The sequence below is a fragment of the Coregonus clupeaformis genome, chromosome 14, assembly GCF_020615455.1.
Source record: "Coregonus clupeaformis isolate EN_2021a chromosome 14, ASM2061545v1, whole genome shotgun sequence".
Taxonomy (NCBI): domain Eukaryota; kingdom Metazoa; phylum Chordata; class Actinopteri; order Salmoniformes; family Salmonidae; genus Coregonus; species Coregonus clupeaformis.
Genome location: NC_059205.1, coordinates 32,604,465 through 32,625,357, shown reverse-complemented (window position 1 = coordinate 32,625,357; position 20,893 = coordinate 32,604,465). Strand labels below are relative to the sequence as shown.

The window sequence follows — 20,893 nt, the reverse complement described above, 5'->3', positions numbered from 1 at the left end:
TTCACATAAAATACCCTGACTGAAAACAAGAGCCCTTAGAACAACATCAAACATCTTCTTATTTTTTTAATGTTCATCCAATTTAAGTTTGTAGAGATGTCATAAAACTAAAATAAAGCTAGTTATTGTGCTGGCATACCTAAAGAGAAAATCCCAAACAATCTGTTTGAGAATAATTAGCCTTAGAAATAAATCAAGTTCAATCAGATGGATTGTTGCTTATTTGGATTGCTTATTTGATTAATTATTTGCACAGAAAAACATTGTTTTATTTATTGGGCTACTTATTCCCTCAAAACGTTTAAGGAAGTTTTTTCAGAAAATATCAGTGGAAGTTAAAGAAATCCCTCCAATCCCTCACTCAAGCAGCTCAGAGGGGTGTGACTTTGCAGTGGCTGGCTGTATATATTGAGACGTTTTGTCCAAAGTGGCTTCATGAGAATGAACTGCAGAGTTAAATTCAGGACATTACGCACCAAGACCCTCCCGATATCATCACCATGGAGACATGTTTTCTCACACTTTGGATGACAGTTGTTCTGGCTTCGATTATGCGGAGATCAGTCGCGGTAGGGCCGGTTATCCGGTGCGAACCATGTGATGCTGGAGCCCGGCTCCTGTGCAAGCAGTTGCCCAGGGACTGCGCAGAGAGAGTTCGCGAACCGGGCTGCGGGTGCTGCATGACTTGCGCGCTGGCCTTTGGAAAGCCGTGCGGGGTGTACACGGGGAGATGTGGCTCCGGGATGACATGCCAGTACCAGCCCGGCGAGACGAAACCTCTCCAAGCTCTGCTGGAAGGACGAGGACAGTGTGCAAACGCGATCATTAAAAGACCTGTTGCCACTTTAGTCAATGAACGTCAAGGTAAATGCCACGATGATGACGCAGTTAGGAAAGTTTTTTACGCATGGTTTGCCAACTGATTATTATATCATTATGATGATGTGCGCTGTAAAAATATCGATACTTTTGCTTGTCATCTGAAACATCTGGATGTAAGGCAGCCTAAAGTATAATTCATCACCTTGAGCTATCCGTTAGGATGAAGCCAGCCTGCGCGTAATATGTCCAATATTTACACAATTGGATTGACAAACAATTATACTGTCTCACTCATTATCTGGTTGACATTGATGTTTGACCTTGTAATTTAACTGCATCACTGCTGTTTACACTATTATTATTTTCACTTTGTGGAATTTTAAAACTGTGACTGTGTCATACAAGGGTTTCATGGAGATTATTGATGGAATTAGTCTTATTTGACAGATATCAATATTTATTTCAACCATCTATATTGTTGTTTGCAATTGTAAATCAATACTGCTTTTCCATTTCTTAAGCTTCAAAGGATATCTGACCATCAAACTCTCCTCTCTACCCTCCTTTCTTCATCAGTAATTAATGTGCAACTACACTGAACAAAAATATGAATGCAACATGTAAAGTGTTGGTCCCATGTTTCATGAGCTGCAATGAAAGATCCCAGAAATGTTCCATACACACAAAAAGCTTATTTCACTCAAATGATGTGCACTAATTTGTTTACATCCCTGTTAGTGAGCAGGTGTGGCATATCAATAAGCTGATTAAAGCATGATCATTATGCAGGTGCTGGGGACAGTAAAAGGCCACTCTAAAATGTGCAGTTTTATCACACAACACAGATGTCTCAAGTTTTGAAGAAGCATCCAATTGGCATGCTGACTGCAGGAATGTCCACCAGAGCTGTTGCCAGAGAATTCAATGTTAATTTCTCTACCATAAGCCGCCTTCAACGTCGTTTTAGAGAATTTGGCAGTACGTCCAACCGGCCTCACAACCGCAGACCACGTGTATGGCGTTGTGTGGGTTTGCTGATGTCAACGTTGTGAACAGAGTGCCGAAGGGTGGTGGGGTTATAGTAGGGGAAGGCATAAGCTACGGACAACAAACACAATTGCATTTTATCGATGGCAATTTGATTGCACAGAAATACTGTGACGAGATCCTGAGGCCCATTGTGAGGCCGATTTTTTTTTTTAAATATCTGTGAACAACAGATTCATGTCTGTATTCCCAGTCATGTGAAATCCATAGATTAGGGCCTAAGTAATTTATTTCAATTGACTGATTTCCTCATTTGAACTGTAACTCAGTAAATCTTTGAAATTGTTGCATGTGTGTTTATATTTTTGTTCAGTATATTATTAGCTTGGATGAACATCAAGGGACTGTCAAAAAAATGCCTGAACCAGCACATACAGACCATTCACATGATTCTTGTGATCCACCCACACAATCCATTAGTATTATTATATATGAATTATTATACTTTACTGTATGTTTTATTTTTACATTTCTTAAGGACTCTTTGAGGACTAATACCTGGTGGACTAAACAAAATACAAACATTTAAATAGATGATTATGTAATATTGTGAATGCTTCCAATTGTGCCACAATAACATGAATTCACAAACAAAACAATGCCCCCCTCTCTGTTTTTGGCAGAAAATTATGGTGGTACTCAGGAGGAGGAGCGAATCACCACCGCCCCAGTGCTCCAAGCCCCCTTCAGCACCAGCAGACCTCCTGTAGACTCCAGACTCCCCCATCACCCCTCTCTCCTCCACCCAGTCAAAGCAGAGGTCATCCGCAGGGAGCAGCTGAAGAGGGCCCAGAGTTACAAGATGGAGGAAATCCCTGGAGCTCTCAGCACAGACCAACAGAACTTCTCCCTGGAATCCAAGCAGGACCCAGAGTATGTAAGTACCAGGTCCACTGTTTACCTTTCTCTAGGAACAGTCTGTAAGGGAATGTTCTCCTCCTTCTTCGCTCTGTGTTATGCTTTCATCCTCATTTCCTCAGTGTTTTGGTGTTTTTCTCCCCCTTTCTCATCCTTTCTCCCTCTTTCTTCCCCCTTTCCTCAGTGTTTTGGTGTTTTTCTCCATCCATCTGCAGGTGATGATATGTTCTGGGTATGGTTGCTGACGGCTGGCGGGGGTGCGTCGGTGGTGGCGGGAGATTGGAGTGGCGCTGATTGGGTATGGTAGCTCTGCCTCTGCGGCTGACCTCGGGTCAGGTTGTTGTTTCGCCGCAAGGCGTCCGCGTGCCGCCCGGGGGCAGGGAGGGGAGCATTGGCGGGCTGGAGGGGAGCGCCGAGCCTCAGAACAAGCTGATGATGGATTGGGACTCTGCGTGTTTGGACCCTCCCTCCTCTTTCTATTTTTGATCCTGCCTTTGACCCGGCGGCAGGAAAACAAGTGCAGCACGAGGAATGAGCTTTGCTTTGCTTTGATCAGTGACTGGAGCTGGACATGAGGACAAGTTTCTAGGGCCTCTTTGATTGCATGTTATCCCCTGGCCTATCCCTTTGTGTAAAGTATTAGAGTTTCTAAGCGGCTTACAGCAAAGCATAAGCCCTCACAAGGTGGTCAGATGAATTAATTTCCTATTAGTTGCCTCTCTTTTTTCTTATCCCTAGTACCACCATTGTTTGCATACTACTGAAGGGTAGTGCAGTAGGCTAGAGATGGAGCTTGGTGTAGCCTAATACTAATGATAGCATCCCTGTCTATGTTCCTAGAGCATTTGGATTGAATTACAGTACTAAGTAAGGACACTGTTGGGGTTTGTGTTAGTTTCACTGTTTGAATTGGATAGAGTAATGCCATTAGATAACTACTTTTGGTATTTTGGTATTTTATTAGGATCCTCATTAGCTGTTGCAAAAGCAGCAGCTACTCTTCATGGGGTCCACACAAAACATGAAACATGACATAATACAGAACATTAATAGACAACAGCTCAAGGACAGAACTACATAAATGTAAAAAAAAATACATAAGGTGTCACGGTTTCGGCCGAGGCTGCTCCTCCTCCTTGCTCGGGCAGGCTTCGGCGGTCGTCGTCCCCGGAGTACTAGCTGCCACCGTTGTATGTTTCGATGTTCGTTTGGTTTTGTCTAGTTGTTGTACACCTGTTCCCTGTTAGTGTGATTATGTACCCTTTATATGTTCCATTAGTTTGTCATGTGTTGCGTGTAATTGTTTTCACCTGTCGTTTGGTGCAGTGCTGTTTGCCAGTCGCTCATTTTGTACCGTCGCACTGTTGTTTTGTGCGCAGTCGGTTTTGGAGTGTTTTACGCACTGTGGCGTATTGTTCGCCTCCGGGTTGGTTAGACCCGTTTTGTTATTTTGGTTTATGCAAGTAAAGTCTGGTTTGACTTAGCTCCTGTGTCCTGCATTTGATTCACACCACATCCGCATCAGAGTTCGCGACAGAATTACACACCTTAAGATGGAATCAGCAGGAGCAACAGCAGCACCTGAGTCGCTGGAGGAGCACGTCCGCGGCCAGGATGACCAGATCCGACAACTGGGGACCGCTCTGCAGGACGTCATCAACACCCTGCACCGATGGGAGTCCAGAGGGGTACCCACACCCCCACCTACCTTACCACCACCATCGGGCGATCCGCCCGTCCCAGGCCCGGAACCCAGTGGGGTTCGGCTCTCGCTCCCGAGGGCGTATGACGGCACAGCTGCCGGGTGTCAGGGGTTCCTCCTGCAGGTGGAGCTCTACCTGGCCACTGTACACCCGGTGCCCTCGGGACACGAGAGCGTTTCCGCCCTCATCTCCTGTCTCACGGGCAAGGCGTTGGAATGGGCCAACGCCGAGTGGAGGAGGATAGAGGGCTGCCGTTTTACAGCCCTCTAACCAACCCTCTAACCAATTGTACTATTATGTGTGTTTTTCCGCGTTATTTGTAATTTATTTTGTACATAATGTTTCTGCCATCGTCTCTTATAACCAAAAAGAGCTTCTGGATATCAGGACAGCGATTACTCACCTCGCATTGGACGAAGATTTTTTCTTCAACGAGGCGGCCGCGAAGGATATCATACAGACACCCGACAAGGCCCAAATCCCCGTCATTCGCGTGAGGAAGAGACGGAGATATCGCGGACGCAGATCCGGGTGCCTTGTAAGGATCCGACGGCGAGCGAGTAAACTGCCTCTTCCATCAATCCTATTAGCCAACGTTCAAGCTTTTGAGAATAAAATGGACGATTTAAGATTACGGTTATCCTACCAACGGGACATTAAAAACTGTAATATCTTATGTTTCACGGAGTCGTGGCTGAACGACAACAATGATAATATTCAGCTAGCAGGCTATACGCTACATCGGCAGGACAGAACGGCTGACTCTGGTAAGACAAGGGGTGGCGGTCTGTGTATATTTGTAAACAACAGCTGGTGCACAAAATCAAATACTAAGGAAGTCTCGAGGTTTTGCTCGCCCGAGGTAGAGTATCTTATGATAAGCTGTAGACCACACTATTTACCAAGATAGTTTTCATCTATATTTTTCATAGCTGTCTATTTACCACCACAAACCAATGCTGGCATTAAGATTGCACTGAATGAGTTGTACAAAGCCATTAATCAACAGGAAAACGCTCATCCAGATGCAGCGCTCCTAGTGGCCGGGGACTTTAATGCAGGGAAACTTAAATCCGTTCTACCTAATTTCTACCAGCATGTTAAATGTGCAACCAGAGGGGAAAAAACTCTAGACCACCTTTACTCCACACACAGAGACGCATACAAAGCTCTCCCTCGCCCTCCATTTGGCAAATCTGACCATAACTATATCCTCCTGATTCCTGCTTATAAGCAAAAACTAAAGCAGGAAGCACCAGTGATTCGGTTAATAAAAAAGTGGTCAGATGACGCAGATGCTAAGCTACAGGACTGTTTTGCTAGCACAGACTGGAACATGTTCCGGGATTCTTCAGACAGCATTGAGGAGTACACCACATCAGTCACTGGCTTCATCAATAAGTGCATCGATGATGTCGTCCCCACAGTGACCGTACGTACATACCCCAACCAGAAGCCATGGATTACAGGAAACATCCGCACTGAGCTAAAGGATAGAGCTGCCGCTTTCAAGGAACGGGATTCTAACCCGGACGCTTATAAGAAATCCCGCTATGACCTCCGACGAACCATCAAACAGGCAAAGAGTCAATACAGGTCTAAGATTGAATCATACTACACTGGCTCTGACGCTCGTCGGATGTGGCAGGGCTTGAAAACTATTACAGACTACAAAGGGAAGCACAGCCGCGAGCTGCCCAGTGACACAAGCCTACCAGACGAGCTAAACCACTTCTATGCTCGCTTCGAGGCAAGCAACACTGAAGCATGCATGAGAGCACAAGCTGTTCCGGATGACTATGTGATCACGCTCTCCGTAGCCGATGTGAGTAAGACTTTTAAGCAGGTCAACATTCACAAGGCCGCAGGGCCAGACGGATTACCAGGACGTGTACTCCGAGCATGTGCTGACCAACTGGCAAGTGTCTTCACTGACATTTTCAACATGTCCCTGACTGAGTCTGTAATACCAACATGTTTCAAGCAGACCACCATAGTCCCCGTGCCCAAGAACTCTAAGATAACCTGCCTAAATGACTACCGACCCGTAGCACTGACGTCTGTAGCCATGAAGTGCTTTGAAAGACTGGTCATGGCTCACATCAACAGCATAATCCCAGAAACCCTAGACCCACTCCAATTTGCATACCGCCCCAACAGATCCACAGATGATGCAATCTCTATCGCACTCCACACTGCCCTTTCCCACCTGGACAAGAGGAACACCTACGTGAGAATGCTATTCATTGACTACAGCTCAGCATTCAACACCATAGTGCCCTCTAAGCTCATCACTAAGCTAAGGATCCTGGGACTAAACACCTCCCTCTGCAACTGGATCCTGGACTTCCTGACGGGCCACCCCCAGGTGGTAAGGGTAGGTAACAACACATCTGCCACACTGATCCTCAACAAAGGGGCCCCTCAGGGGTGCGTGCTCAGTCCCCTCCTGTACTCTCTGTTCACCCATGACTGCATGGCCAGGCACGACTCCAACACCATCATTAAGTTTGCCGACGACACAACAGTGGTAGGCCTGATCACCGACAACGATGAGACAGCCTATAGGGGAGGAGGTCAGAGATCTGGCCGTGTGGTGCCAGGACAACAACCTCTCCCTCAACGTGACCAAGACAAAGGAGATGATTGTGGACTACAGGAAAAAAAGAGGACTGAGCACGCCCCCATTCTCATCGACGGGGCTGTAGTGGAACAGGTTGAGAGCTTCAAGTTCCTTGGTGTCCACATCACCAATGAACTACCATGGTCCAAACACACCAAGACAGTCGTGAAGAGGGCACGACAAAGCCTATTCCCCCTCAGGAGACTAAAAAGATTTGGCATGGGTCCTCAGATCCTCAAAAAATTCTACAGCTGCACCATCGAGAGCATCCTGACTGGTTGCATCACCGCCTGGTATGGCAACTGCTTGGCCTCTGACCGCAAGGCACTACAGAGGGTAGTGCGTACGGCCCAGTACATCACTGGGGCAAAGCTTCCTGCCATCCAGGACCTCTATACTAGGCGGTGTCAGAGGAAGGCCCTCAAAATTGTCAAAGACTCCAGCCACCCTAGTCATAGACTGTTCTCTCTGCTACCGCACGGCAAGCGGTACCAGAGTGCCAAGTCTAGGTCCAAAAGACTTCTCAACAGCTTCTACCCCCAAGCCATAAGACTCCTGAACAGCTAATCATGGCTACCCGGACTATTTGCACTGCCCCCACCCCATCCTTTTTACGCTGCTGCTACTCTGTTAAGTATTTATGCATAGTCACTTTAACTCTACCCACATGTACATATTACCTCAACTACCTCAACTAGCCGGTGCCCCCGCACATTGACTCTGCAACGGTACCCCCCTGTATATATAGCCTCTCTACTGTCACTTTATTTTACTTCTCTTTTTTTCTCAACACTTTTTTTTGTTGTTGTTTTATTCTTACTTTTTTTGTTTAAAATAAATGCACTGTTGGTTAAGGGCTGTAAGTAAGCATTTCACTGTAATGTCTGCACCTGTTGTATTCGGCGCATGTGACCAATAAAATTTGATTTGATTTGATTTGATCTCCTACGCGGAGTTCTCCCGTCGCTTCAAGGCCGTGTTCGACCATCCACCTGAGGGCAAAGCGGCGGGGGAGCGTCTATACTACCTCCGACAGGGGAGGAGGAGCGCACAGGCGTTCGCACTGGAGTTCCGGACTCTAGCGGCAGATGCAGGGTGGAATGAACGGGCCCTCATCGATCATTTTCGATGTAGCCTACGGGAGGACGTTCAGCGTGAGTTGGCCTGCAGGGACACCAATTTCACCTTCGACCAGTTGGTCGACATGTCCATCCGTCTGGACACCCTGCTGGCCACCCGTGGATGTCCCGAGTGGGGTCCGTCCATTCCATCCTCCAGCACCTCCGAGCCGAGCCCTATGGAGCTCGGGGTGCTGGCGCTAGAGAGAGGAGGAGAAGGAGCCCGAGGGGGCTGTCCCCTGCACCAATTGCGGCCGTGGAGGGCACACTGCGGCCAGGTGCTGGGGAGGGTCTCCAGGAGGAGGGGACAACAGGCCACGCACTGGGGAGCATTCCCAGGTGAGTAGACGCCCACTTACCCAGAGCTCTCTGTTGTGCACTTTTGTATACCTGTTAGTTTTCCACAGGTTGCACCTCATTCCCAGCATAAGGCGCTAGTAGATTCAGGCGCAGCTGGGAATTTTGTTGATCGGAAGTTTTGTTTAGATTTAGGGATTCCCCTCCTGCCTGTTGACGATCCTTTTCCCGTTCATGCTTTAGATAGCCGCCCGTTGGGGTCGGGGTTGATTAGGGAAGTCACAGCACCACTTAGGATGTGTACGCAGGGGGTCATGAGGAGACTATTCAGCTATATCTGATCGACTCCCCTGCGTACCCGGTGGTGCTGGGAATTCCCTGGTTAAGTACCCATAACCCTGCCATTTCGTGGCAACAGAGAGCTCTCAAGGAGTGGTCTGCTCAGTGTGAGGGGCGATGTCTGGGTGTTTCCGTGGGGGCGACCTCGGTGGAAAGTCCAAACCAAGTGCCCGCATTGCACATTCCACCTGAATATGGGGATTTGGCACTTGTGTTCAGTAAAGCGAGGGCGACGCAGCTGCCTCCTCACAGACAGGGGGATTGTGCGATAGACCTCCAGGCAGGAGCAGCGCTCCCACGGAGCCACGTGTATCCCTTGTCTCAAGAGGAGAGAAAAGCTATGGAGACTTACATAGCCAAATCCTTGAGACAGGGATACATACGGCCCTACACTTACCCTGCGTCTTCGAGCTTCTTTTTTATGAAGAAAAAAGATGGAGGGTTGCAGGGGCAAGGGGTGGTCGTGTACATTGATGACATTCTAGTGTACTCTTCTACCCGAGCCGAGCATGTAGCCCTGGTGCGTCGTGTATTGAGGAGGCTGTTGGAGCATGACCTGTATGTCAAGGCAGAGAAATGTCTGTTTTTTCAGGAGTTGGTCTCCTTTTTGGGTTATCGGTTGTCCGCGTCAGGGGTGAAGATGGAGGTGGACCGTGTGTCAGCCGTGCGTAATTGGCAAACCCCAACCACTGTTAAAGAGGTGCAGCAGTTCTTGGGCTTTGCGAATTACTACCGGAGGTTTATCCGGGGTTTTGGACAGGTGGCAGCTCCCATAACGACCCTTCTGAAGGGTGGTCCGGTGCGCCTGCAGTGGTCAGCTGAGGCGGACAGGGCTTTTGGGAAACTGAAGGACCTGTTTACTTCGGCTCCGGTGCTGGCGCATTCAGATCCCGCCTTACCCTTTCAGGTTATGGTGGACGCGTCTGAGGCCGGTATAGGGGCCGTTCTCTCTCAACGGCCCGGCACGCCACCTAAACTCCGCCCCTGTGCTTTCTACTCTAAAAAGCTCAGCCCGGCGGAGCGAAATTATGACGTCGGGGACAGGGAGCTGTTAGCTGTGGTACAGGCCCTTAAGGTGTGGAGGCATTGGCTTGAGGGGGCTCAACACCCTTTCCTCATTTTGACTGACCATCGGAACCTGGAGTACATCCGGGCAGCTAGGAGACTGAACCCTCGCCAGGCTCGGTGGAACATGTTTCTAGCCAGGTTCGTATTTAAGATCACGTACATCCCTGGGTCCCAGAACAGTAAGGCAGACGCTCTGTCCCGGCGGTATGACACAGAGGAGAGGTCCATTGAGCCTACTCCCATACTACCGGCGTCTTGTCTAGTGGCACCGGTTGTGTGGGAGGTCGATGCTGAAATCGAGCGGGCGTTGCGTGCCGACCCTAGCCCTCCACAGTGTCCTGTGGGTCGGACGTACGTTCCGCTCGATGTTCGGGATCGACTCATTTACTGGGCTCACACGTCACCCTCCTCTGGACATCCGGGTATTGGCCGGACAGTGCACTGTCTTAGCACTAAGTACTGGTGGCCAACGTTAGCCAGGGATGTGAGGGTTTATGTCTCCTCCTGCTCGGTGTGCGCCCAGTGTAAGGCGCCCAGACACTTGCCCAGGGGTAAGTTACAACCCCTGCCCGTTCCACAACGACCCTGGTCCCACCTCTCGGTGGATTTTGTGACAGACCTTCCCCCTCTCAGGGGAATACCACCATCCTGGTCGTTGTGGACCGGTTCTCTAAGGCCTGTCGTCTCCTCCCTATGTCGGGTCTTCCTACTGCCCTACAGACCGCTGAGGCACTATTTACCCACGTCTTCCGGCTTTACGGGGTACCCGAGGATATAGTGTCTGATCGAGGCCCCCAGTTCACCTCCCGAGTCTGGAGAGCGTTCATGGAGCGTTTGGGGGTCTCGGTGAGCCTTACCTCGGGGTACCACCCGGAGAGCAATGGGCAGGTAGAACGAGTGAACCAGGATGTGGGTAGGTTTCTGAGGTCGTATTGCCAGGACCGGCCGGAGGAGTGGGCTAGGTACATTCCCTGGGCAGAGATGGCCCAAAACTCTCTCCGCCACTCCTCCACCAACCTAACCCCTTTCCAATGTGTGTTAGGGTACCAGCCGGTTCTGGCACCATGGCAGCAGAGCCAGATCGAGGCCCCTGCGGTGGATGAGTGGGGTGAGGCGCTCGGAGGAGATGTGGAACGCTGCACACGTCCATCTGCAGCGGGCCATCCGTCGACACAAGGCGAGCGCCGATCTCCACCGCAGTGAGGGGCCGGTGTACGCACCTGGAGATCGAGTCTGGCTCTCGACCAGAAACCTGCCCCTCCGCCTGCCCTGCCGGAAGCTGGGTCGGCGGTTTGTGGGGCCTTTTAAAGTCCTGAGAAGATTGAACGAGGTGTGTTATAGGTTACAACTGCCTATTGAGTATAAGAATATTAACCCCTCGTTCCATGTGTCTCTTCTCAGGCCGGTGGTAGCTAGTCCATTCCAGGAAGGTGAGATAGGAGAGACTCCTCCGCCCCCACTGGACATCGAGGGGGCTCCGGCGTACACCGTTCGGTCCATCTTGGACTCGAGACGTCGGATGGGGGGTCTCCAGTATCTCATGGAGTGGGAGGGGTACGGCCCGGAGGAACGGTGCTGGGTGCCGCGGAGGGACATCCTAGACCCGTCTCTCCTGTCGGAGTTCCACCAGGGGCACCCCGCGCGCCCGGCTCCGCGTCCTCCTGGTCGTCCCCGAGGCCGGGGTCGGCGCACGGCTGGAGCCGCGCGTCAAGGGGGGGGGTACTGTCACGGTTTCGGCCGAGGCTGCTCCTCCTCCTTGCTCGGGCAGGCTTCGGCGGTCGTCGTCCCCGGAGTACTAGCTGCCACCGTTGTATGTTTCGATGTTCGTTTGGTTTTGTCTAGTTGTTGTACACCTGTTCCCTGTTAGTGTGATTATGTACCCTTTATATGTTCCATTAGTTTGTCATGTGTTGTGTGTAATTGTTTTCACCTGTCGTTTGGTGCAGTGCTGTTTGCCAGTCGCTCATTTTGTACCGTCGCACTGTTGTTTTGTGCGCAGTCGGTTTTGGAGTGTTTTACGCACTGTGGCGTATTGTTCGCCTCCGGGTTGGTTAGACCCGTTTTGTTATTTTGGTTTATGCAAGTAAAGTCTGGTTTGACTTAGCTCCTGTGTCCTGCATTTGATTCACACCACATCCGCATCAGAGTTCGCGACATAAGGCACACGTAGCCTACATATCAATACATACACACAAACTATCTAGGTCAAATAGGGGAGAGGCATTGTGCCGTGATGTGTTGCTTTATCTGTTTTTTGAAACCAGGTTTGCTGTTCACTTGAGTAATATGTGATCGAACGGAGTTCCATGCAATAATGGCTCTATAATTATCTGACATAATGACATAAGGATCTGAGCTGTAGTAGGCAGAGTGCTTTGGAAGGAGTAATATGGGTCATTATAGTCTGTGCTTGTGTCGTCTTGTGTGTTTAGGGTCCCTGTCGTAGAGAGATGGAGAGTATCCTCAATGGACTGAAGATCGCAGACATCCTCAACCCCAGAGGCTTCCGCATCCCAAACTGTGACAAGAAGGGCTTCTACAAGAAAAAACAGGTAAGGAAATCATGCAAACACACTGTAGGAAGAACTATGCAATTTTATGAGTCTGCCACCCCAGGCTCATTGGCCTTACTGAATGTGCCACAATCATGCTTTCACCATGGAAGACCAGCCCAGATACCAGACCCACCTATTTGAACAGTGTTATAGAGGCCAGGACAATCACCCCCATTAGAACATTGTAACTACCATCATTTCTGATCATCTTGCCACTTACTCTTTCTTCATCAATGAAGACTCCAATATCAGTGACTGACTCATCATGCATACTAGATTCATATCTGGAGTGGATCCATTCCTCTAGCGCTGCTGCAGTCGTCTTTCACTAGTTATTAGAGCCTCATCACTGCTCAGCCACAGCAGTTGGGGTAGACCATAGAGACAGACGGTTGGCTCTGGAGACCTGGAACCACAGACCCCTAAACCCCAGCACGGCTCGAACTGCGGCCATTTAACGTGAACCCTCCCAGGGAGACAGACGTCAAGGTGGCCGCCGGCACCCGCCACTACCCGCCGCTCGCTCCCCATAATTGCCAGACTTTTGAAAAAGCAGTGCAGAAAATAGAAACTTCAGCCATTTCCCACATTTGCGTGGTCCTGGTCCGCCCACAATCTGTTTATAATAAATGAGTGTCCCTGACGCATTCATATGGAGGCACTTAATCCACCAGCGCCATCATGGCATCCACCAAAAGCAAAGCAACATTTATATTACATGCCATAGCACTGAGTCTCCTACCTAAAGGACGTGCCTCCATTTGACTTGCAATCATCTCATAACCAGCTTTACCAAAACGCCAGGCTCATTGTCTTTGTTTGTTTAAAATGTACGTATGTGTATCCTCAGGGAGGGAGAGGCAGACATTCCCATGAGTCTCAGACCCAACATTCCTTATAAACTATAAATGTATACATAGTTTGGAGGAATAAATACAGCATTTGGAGTTAGTTGACGGAAATGGCAAAGTGATTATGTATGAGAGGTGCTTTTAAAGCAGCTTTTAAATGCATTTTTCCTGGCTTTTTGTTACTTTTATTAGGAAATTAAATGATAATGGGGGTCAATATTAGAGGGTTAAGATACAGTAGATATGATAGTCATATTTTGACTGAACAGTCCAATGCATAAACTCTACTGTACCACATCACTCTTTCAGGGTTGAGATTATCTTATAGTCTCTAGGGTCAGATACCTAGACAAATGTAATATTAAGCAGAGAAAGGGTTGACTTCCATTCTGATGAACTCTTTTACAGAGTGACGCTGTTTGTTCGCCTGCTTTTCAAATGAATTCCTGCATGTTTTACTAGAGAGGACTCTGACCTTTAGTAAAATTGGCAGTAAAATAACAGCCCTTGGGTTGCTCCAGAGACTCTGTAAGTCATTTGTAGTACCCATAATTTGGAGCTGTGGGGTATAATCAGCAACAGATGATTTGTACTGGCCACCAGCTCACTGAAAATAGATCTTGGGTCTCAGTTGTTCACAAATGGGCCTAAGCAAATATTTTACCAGGTTTCTGTTTACCTTTAAGCTCTCTATATGTGTGTGTAACTGGAGGTAGACCGTAAAAGCAGCTCAAAATACCACCAGCATGCGTCCCATGGCCAAGTCTCCTCCGCACAAAATGGACGTTAATGTCCTTAACCATTTCTTGTCCCACTTCCTTAAGTCCTTTTATATTGCCATTGTGCTAGATGATCTACGGTGTAATAGTCTAAATCTTTTTCTCATAATGTTTTCTCCCTGTATGTCTCTCTCTCTCTTTCTCTTTCTCTTTCTCACACAGTGCCGTCCATCCAAGGGCAGAAAGCGAGGTTTTTGCTGGTGTGTCGATAAGTATGGGCAGCCATTGCCAGGTTTCGACGGGAAGGAGCGAGGAGACGCTCAGTGCTACAACTCAGAGAGCCAATAAGACAAGAGCAGCGAGAAAGAGCCAGAGAGAGAAAGCGAGAGAGAGAGAGAGGGTGAGAGAAAGAAAAAGGAGCCATGAATACACAGAGAAACTATGAGGATATTGGGATTCAAAAGGGTCCAAAATGGCTGGGCCTGGACATGTGTTGGCTGGCATTGATGACTCTTTGGCCCATGGGACCTTATGGAGGGCAGGGCAGGGGGAGTGGCTTGAGAAGAAGACAGGACTCATCCAATCACACTCCTTGTGTCCAACAAACATCCTCCTATGCTATGTGCTGCTCATATGTACTGTAAGCAGTGTGTGGATGGATTCTCCATAGACTGAAAGGGCAGACCAGACTTGTTTTATGTAACTAAGAAGGACACATGAGATGTAATCATTCACTCCATAGCAGAGGGCTAGCCTTGATGATTACAGACTTGATGACAGAGGATCATATACAGTACCTGTCTCGACCCTCAATGAGAGGCGTACACCAACGCACAGCTAGGTGGCACTATACTCACGTGTGTGGGTTTGAATGGCTACATTATATGATTATATTTGTATGTGTGTGATTCTGTATGTTTGATATGTTACTGTATGTTTTTGTTTAAATGTGTGTGTTTGTATGTGTCTGTGTGGTTGTGTCTCTTTGTCTATACGTGTAACCGTATGCTATGGGGTGCTGGTGTACGACCACCCTGTGGCACAGTACAGTGTCATAAAATGCTTTCCCAATTTGTGGCAGAGAATACATAACTCAGCTTTTAGTCCATTCAGTATCTCACTGTAGGATCACTGCCCTCTCCTCAGGACCCTTTAAGGGAGTTGACTATAAAGCTTGGATGTTGTTCTCATCTTTCCTATGCAGCTCATATACACTGTGTACAAAACATTAGGAATACCTGCTCGTTCCATGACGTGGACTGACCAGCTGAATCCAGGTGAACGCTATGATCCCTTATTGATGTCACTTGTTAAATCCACTTCAATCAGTGTAGATGAAGGGGAGGAAATAGGTTAAAGAAGGATTTTTAAGCCTTGAGACAATTGAGACAGGGATTGTGTATGTGTTTATTCAGAGGGTGAATGGGCAAGAAAAAATATTTAAGTGCCTTTGAACGGGGTATGGTAGTACGTGCCAGGCGCACCGTTTTGAGTGTGTCAAGAACTGCAACACTGCTGGGTTTTTCATGCTCAACAGTTTCCCGTGTGTATCAAGAATCGTCTACCAGCCAACTTGACACAACTGTGGGAAGCATTGGAGTCAACAGGGGCCAGCATCCCCGTGGAACACTTTTGACACCTTGTAGAGCCCCTGCCCTGACAAATTGAGGCTGTTCTGAGGGCAATAGGGGGTGCAACTTAATATTAGGAAGGTGTTCCTAATGTTTAGTATACTCTCTAAGTACATTCCCTACACATTTACCAGTGGAACATATTTCTGCTGGATTTCAATGTACGGAGAGAGGGGAGGGACATTCCCCACAGTCAACGGTGTGGTCGTTCTTCCTCCTCTCTGTCAGTTTGCATAAGCTGGTTACTGGGATAAAGGGGACAGTACAAACCCTTATCTTTCACGACTGTGTGCGTGTGTGTGCGCACATGTTTTTGTGCCTGTTCTGTTTTCAGAGATTCCTTTTCACCATTTTAGCTATGTCTAGGTTCAAGGCCAATATGCTGTATACAAATAAATGCATTAAAGCTGACGCCAGCTTCCATTGCTATGTAATGTACATTTGTGTGTTATCTGAATTTCTAAATGTCCATGATTGTTTTTAATGAAGCTGAGATTCTGAATACTTTTTTTACAAATATAACTTGATGAGATCCCTCATAAATATTGCCACTAGAGGTTCTGTTGAGGGTGAATGTGTTTGTTACAGGAAGTTGGAGAGGTAACCTAGGGAGATTAGCATGTTGCTAGCTCTGGAAGTGTTTTGGGTTCATACCCCCCAAAAAAAGAAATACCCTATTCAGTATGTAGTGCACTACTTTTGACCAGGTCTATAGTAGCGCACTATAGGTAATATGGTACTATTCTAGACTCAGCCCAGGATCTTGAACACTATCCTGCAAGTATTTTCTAATAATTTGTTGAGAAACAAGTATTCCCCTAGCCTTGGGGTTAAAGCCAGGGGATATATAAGGACCTCTGGTATGGAGGGAGAGTGATTTTGTACATTTCCTCACTTAAAATAAATACTTACTTTAATTAAATTATTGGCATTGATGTCTTCATTCAACTCTCTCCACATTTGCCGTATCCTTACGTGTCCTATGCTACAGAAACATGCACATAAAAACCATTGAGGTTAACATGTTTATTGAATGCACAGAATTACGACAGAGTAACTAACATAGCCCTTACAAAAAAGGGCTATGCAGTCGACTGTGGTATTTTGGAGTCAATAACTGCAGTGTACTACAGTTAAACTGCAGTTATACTGCAGTTATACTGCACTCTAACTGCAATTACACTGCAAGCTTACTGCAGTAAAAAAAAACTGTGTTTTTTTGGACACAGTATTTGCAGCATACTGCAGTTATACTGCACTCTGACTGCAATCTTTTTTCGTAAAAGGGAGGCTATACATGATTTGTAACAAACCAAACAAAAAGTAATAGCAGCATATCTCGTAACATATTTCTGACTTGCTGTCAGGAACAGGGGCTTGACATATAATAAATAGACATTTCATCATGGCATCAAATGAAACAAAAGAGATAAGACGTCCTTTCAGACAAATTAAACAATGACTTTACAGGAGGAGGGCGGTGTACGTGCAGAGAGTGTCCCAACAAACCTCTGCTAAACCAGAAGACCTGCACAGACCAGTAGAGGTAGATGAAGACAGAAAAACTCACCCAAAACCAAACAGTGGCTTGGATGAGCAGTGATATGTTTGTGCCTGGTCACCAGATGCATACTTGTGGCACTTTAAGTATTTCCCCGATACCCATTGAGGAAATGTCAATGAGAATACATTCCGACACTGTCAACATGTTGAATGAATGAATGGATGTGTTGTTTCATTTACAGTGCACAGGTCCACCGGGTTGAATGAATCAAAAACAGATTCTGAAGACCCTGAACTGGGTTTGGCAGAGCTGGAGACCTGTGGTCTTCAGAGATGGAGTTATTTAGTCAGAAACACAAATGTATACACTGTTGCCCTATTTACAATCAGAAAATAGACAAACATATAAATAATCTAAAAATTACAAATGGTTCATACTAGTAAGCACATACACATTTTGAATAAATAAGGTGTGATACGTCATGTAAATAAATTAAGAGTAATTTCTATTTTTTGGAAATAAAATTTTATGTTGTGTGCTCATGTGAATGAGAGTGTTTTTGTACGGGTTTGTAAAAAGAAAGTCAGTATATTTGGTGGATGTGGATGTGTGTAGGTTTGCGGACACCTATGTATGTGTTCAGTAGTGTTTAAGCTGAGTAAAGAAAGACACAGTATATGTCCATACGCGTGTGTCCGTGTGTGCGTACGTGTGTGCGTGCATTCATGTGACTGTGCTTGTGTACGTGCAGGGGTATGTGAGTGTGAGTGTGTGTTTGTGCCTGTGTGCAAGTGCTTGCATGTGCCCGTGTATATGCATACTGTAAATGTGTGTCAGAGTGTCCATGCTTTAGTGAGTGAGCTCCTGCTGGCACTCTGAGTCTCCTAGTAGATCATTTGACCCCGGGATCTTCTTCCCATTCCAGGAGGACACACACCAACACCTGGCAGGGGGTCCCACCAGAGACGATTCACACTAAAACAGAATAGGGGGGAAATGAGAGAGAAAGATATTAAACGACATGGATCAACTTCACTACATTGCTATTTTTTATTGAACTCTCAACTAGGAACCAGAGTTTTCCTGGTCAGATCACCTGGTCCTACTATCAACCACTAATGAGCTAATGCTATTGCTACACACACCAACCCCTCTCTATCGGGGCAGCTCTGGAAGTAGACGCATAGGCTGCTTACCTGCTTAGCCTTGTAGAAGCCATGTTTGTCACAGTTGGGGAGGTAGAAGGTGGTGAACTTCTCTCCTAGTTCCTGCTGAGAGCTGGCTATCCTGTCGAGGGCTGCATGCAGCTCGATGTGGCAGGGCCCCTAGGGGTAGGACAGAGAGAGGGCAATGAACATCTAACACATACAATACATACAGAAATATGGACACAGAATTCATATGAAATAAGGAGTTATATCTGACTGAAACAGATTAAATCACCACGTGATTAGATTCAAAGCAAATTTAATCTCAAGGGAATAACACTTTCTTGGTAGTTTTTGTTAAAATGGCAACAGCTTCCTCTGGTGGCTAGCAGCTAAATTGACTTGAACTCTAAGTCAGGTTTTAGAGGCCCTTTGCTCCATTAAGCTAACGGTAAAGAAGAAGAAAGTAAGTCAGGGGCTGTATAAAGTATCTGATTTAGGATCAGTTTAGCCTTTTAGATCATAATTAATAAGATTACATGGAGAGGGGGAGACCTGATCCTAGATCAAACCTCCTACTCTGAGAAGCTAGATACATTAGGCCCCAGGTGTATGTTGTGCCCAACTGTTCCACCATTACAGTCCGATGACCTAGCTACCTAACTAACAGTAAGACACCTAACTAACTCTAACAGAAAGTCAGATTGAATACTGTGCGTACCTGTTCCACCAGTTTCTTGCGGATGGCGTTGACCTTGGCCTTGATGCTCTCCTGAGCCCCCTCATCTCTGGGGTCAAACGGGGTGTTGAATCCCAGGAGGTAGGGCAGGGAGGTGTGGTCTGTCAACCACTCTACTTCCTCTGTGGATTAGAGAGAGAAATGAGTGGGTAAGTATACCATGTTTAGCATTAGTTGACATTATATATTTTGTATTATGTTGTCAAAAATTTGCCGTTACCGTTACTCATTGTGTATTTATTCCTTGTGTTATTATCTTTCTATAATTTTTCTATTTTTCTCTCTGCATTGTTGGGATGGAGTTCGTCACTTTATGGGATGGAGTTAGTTGTTGATGAAGCATGTGACATTTTAAAATATTTTTTAATCAATTCATCAATGAATCAATTATTGAAAAACTAAAACACAACAACAGAAAGCTGAGTCTACCTTGTCCCTCATCCTCAGTGCAGATGGCCTGTCCCCTTGTGAGAGAGTGGAGAGGTCTGGGGTCTCCAGATCTAGGGCTGCATTTTAACCCCTCAGCACAGTGGGCTGTGTAAACCCCACAGGAGGCCCCCTTCTCCAGGGCACATGCTAAGCAGCAGCCACATCCCGGCTCCCTTAGAACCTGCTTACAGTCTGGGGAGATGGCCGGGCATTCATCCAGTTTCTCCTGGGAACAGGGGGCACAGCGGATAGGCTCTGGACCCACCACGGGGGAAGACAGGGCCAGAGAGGCCAGGAGGGACAATGACACCGCTGCCAGCAGGGTCAACTTCTCATATAATCCAAGCATCTTCAATCTGAAATCTTCAGGTGTAGGAAGAATCTAGAATCTACAGTCAGGTGTACTTATGGATTTCTTTAGTGTAGTCTTGAATCGTCAAGTATAGTTTTTGCTTAGTTTTCGAGTACTTTTGACAAGCACGATATACTCTAGATAGGTAGTTATAGGTTTCCTTCTATCCTTCTGCACTGAATTCTCCGAATAGAAGAGCTGCAGTATTTATACAGAACTTTGACCCTCAGGGAGGTTAATGTTTGAACCAGTCAACAACAAGCTTGTTGACTGGTTCAACAAGCTGGTTGTTGACTGGTTCAACAAGCCGGAAAGTACTTCTTCCACATTTTGTTACGTTACAGTCTTATTCTAAAATGGATGAAATAAATAAAAAATATCAGCAATCTACACACAATACCCCATAATGACAAGTAGAAAACAGGGTTTTAGAAATTTTTGCAAATGTATTAAAACCTAAAAAAAGAAATACCTTATTTACATAAGTATTCAAACCCTTTGCTATGAGACTTGAAATTTAGCTCAGTTGCATCTTGTTTCCATTGATCATCCTTGAGATGTTTCTACAACTTGATTAGAGTCCACCTGTGGTAAATTCAATTGATTGGACATGATTTGGAATGGCACACAACTGTCTATATAAGGTCCCACAGTTGACAGTGCATGTCAGAGCAAAAACCAAGCTATGAGGTGGAAGGAATTGTCCGTAGAGCTCCGAGACAGGATTGTGTCGAGGCACAGATCTGGTTGAAGGTTACCAAAAAATGTCTGCAGCATTGAAGGTCCCCAAGAACACAGTGGCCTCCATCATTCTTAAATGGAAGAAGTTTGGAACCACCAAGATTCTTCCTAGAGCTGGCCGCCCGGCCAAACTGAGCAATCGGGGGAGAAGGGCCTTGGTCAGGGAGGTGACCAAGAACACGATGGTCACTCTGACAGAGCTCTAGAGTTCCTCTGTGGAGATGGGAGAACCTTCCAGAAGGACAACCATCTCTGCAGCAATCCACTAATCAGGCCTTTATGGTAGAGTGGCCAGATGGAAGCAACTCCTCAGTAAAAGGTACTTGACAGCACGCTTGGAGCTTGACAA

General features: G+C 46.9%; 2 protein-coding genes across 2 annotated transcripts; one reads left to right on the top strand and one right to left on the bottom strand.

The window, feature by feature from the left end:
• The first annotated feature begins 454 nt into the window (after positions 1–454).
• On the top strand, positions 455–15,340 carry LOC121581004 (insulin-like growth factor-binding protein 3). The gene is made up of 4 exons (XM_041896286.2): positions 455–864; positions 2,493–2,746; positions 12,308–12,427; positions 14,223–15,340. Exons 1-4 carry the CDS (start codon positions 501–503, stop codon positions 14,346–14,348), a joined length of 864 nt encoding a protein of 287 aa, XP_041752220.2. The 5' UTR covers positions 455–500; the 3' UTR covers positions 14,349–15,340.
• Positions 15,341–16,929: 1,589 nt separating this feature from the next.
• LOC121581005 (insulin-like growth factor-binding protein 1) lies at positions 16,930–19,993 on the bottom strand. Its single transcript, XM_041896287.2, has 4 exons — positions 19,452–19,993; positions 19,005–19,144; positions 18,332–18,460; positions 16,930–18,110 (listed from the first exon to the last, which is right to left on the bottom strand). The coding sequence occupies exons 1-4, from the start codon at positions 19,798–19,800 to the stop codon at positions 17,985–17,987; spliced, it is 744 nt and encodes a 247-aa protein (XP_041752221.1). The 5' UTR covers positions 19,801–19,993; the 3' UTR covers positions 16,930–17,984.
• Between the last annotated feature and the right edge of the window lie 900 nt (positions 19,994–20,893).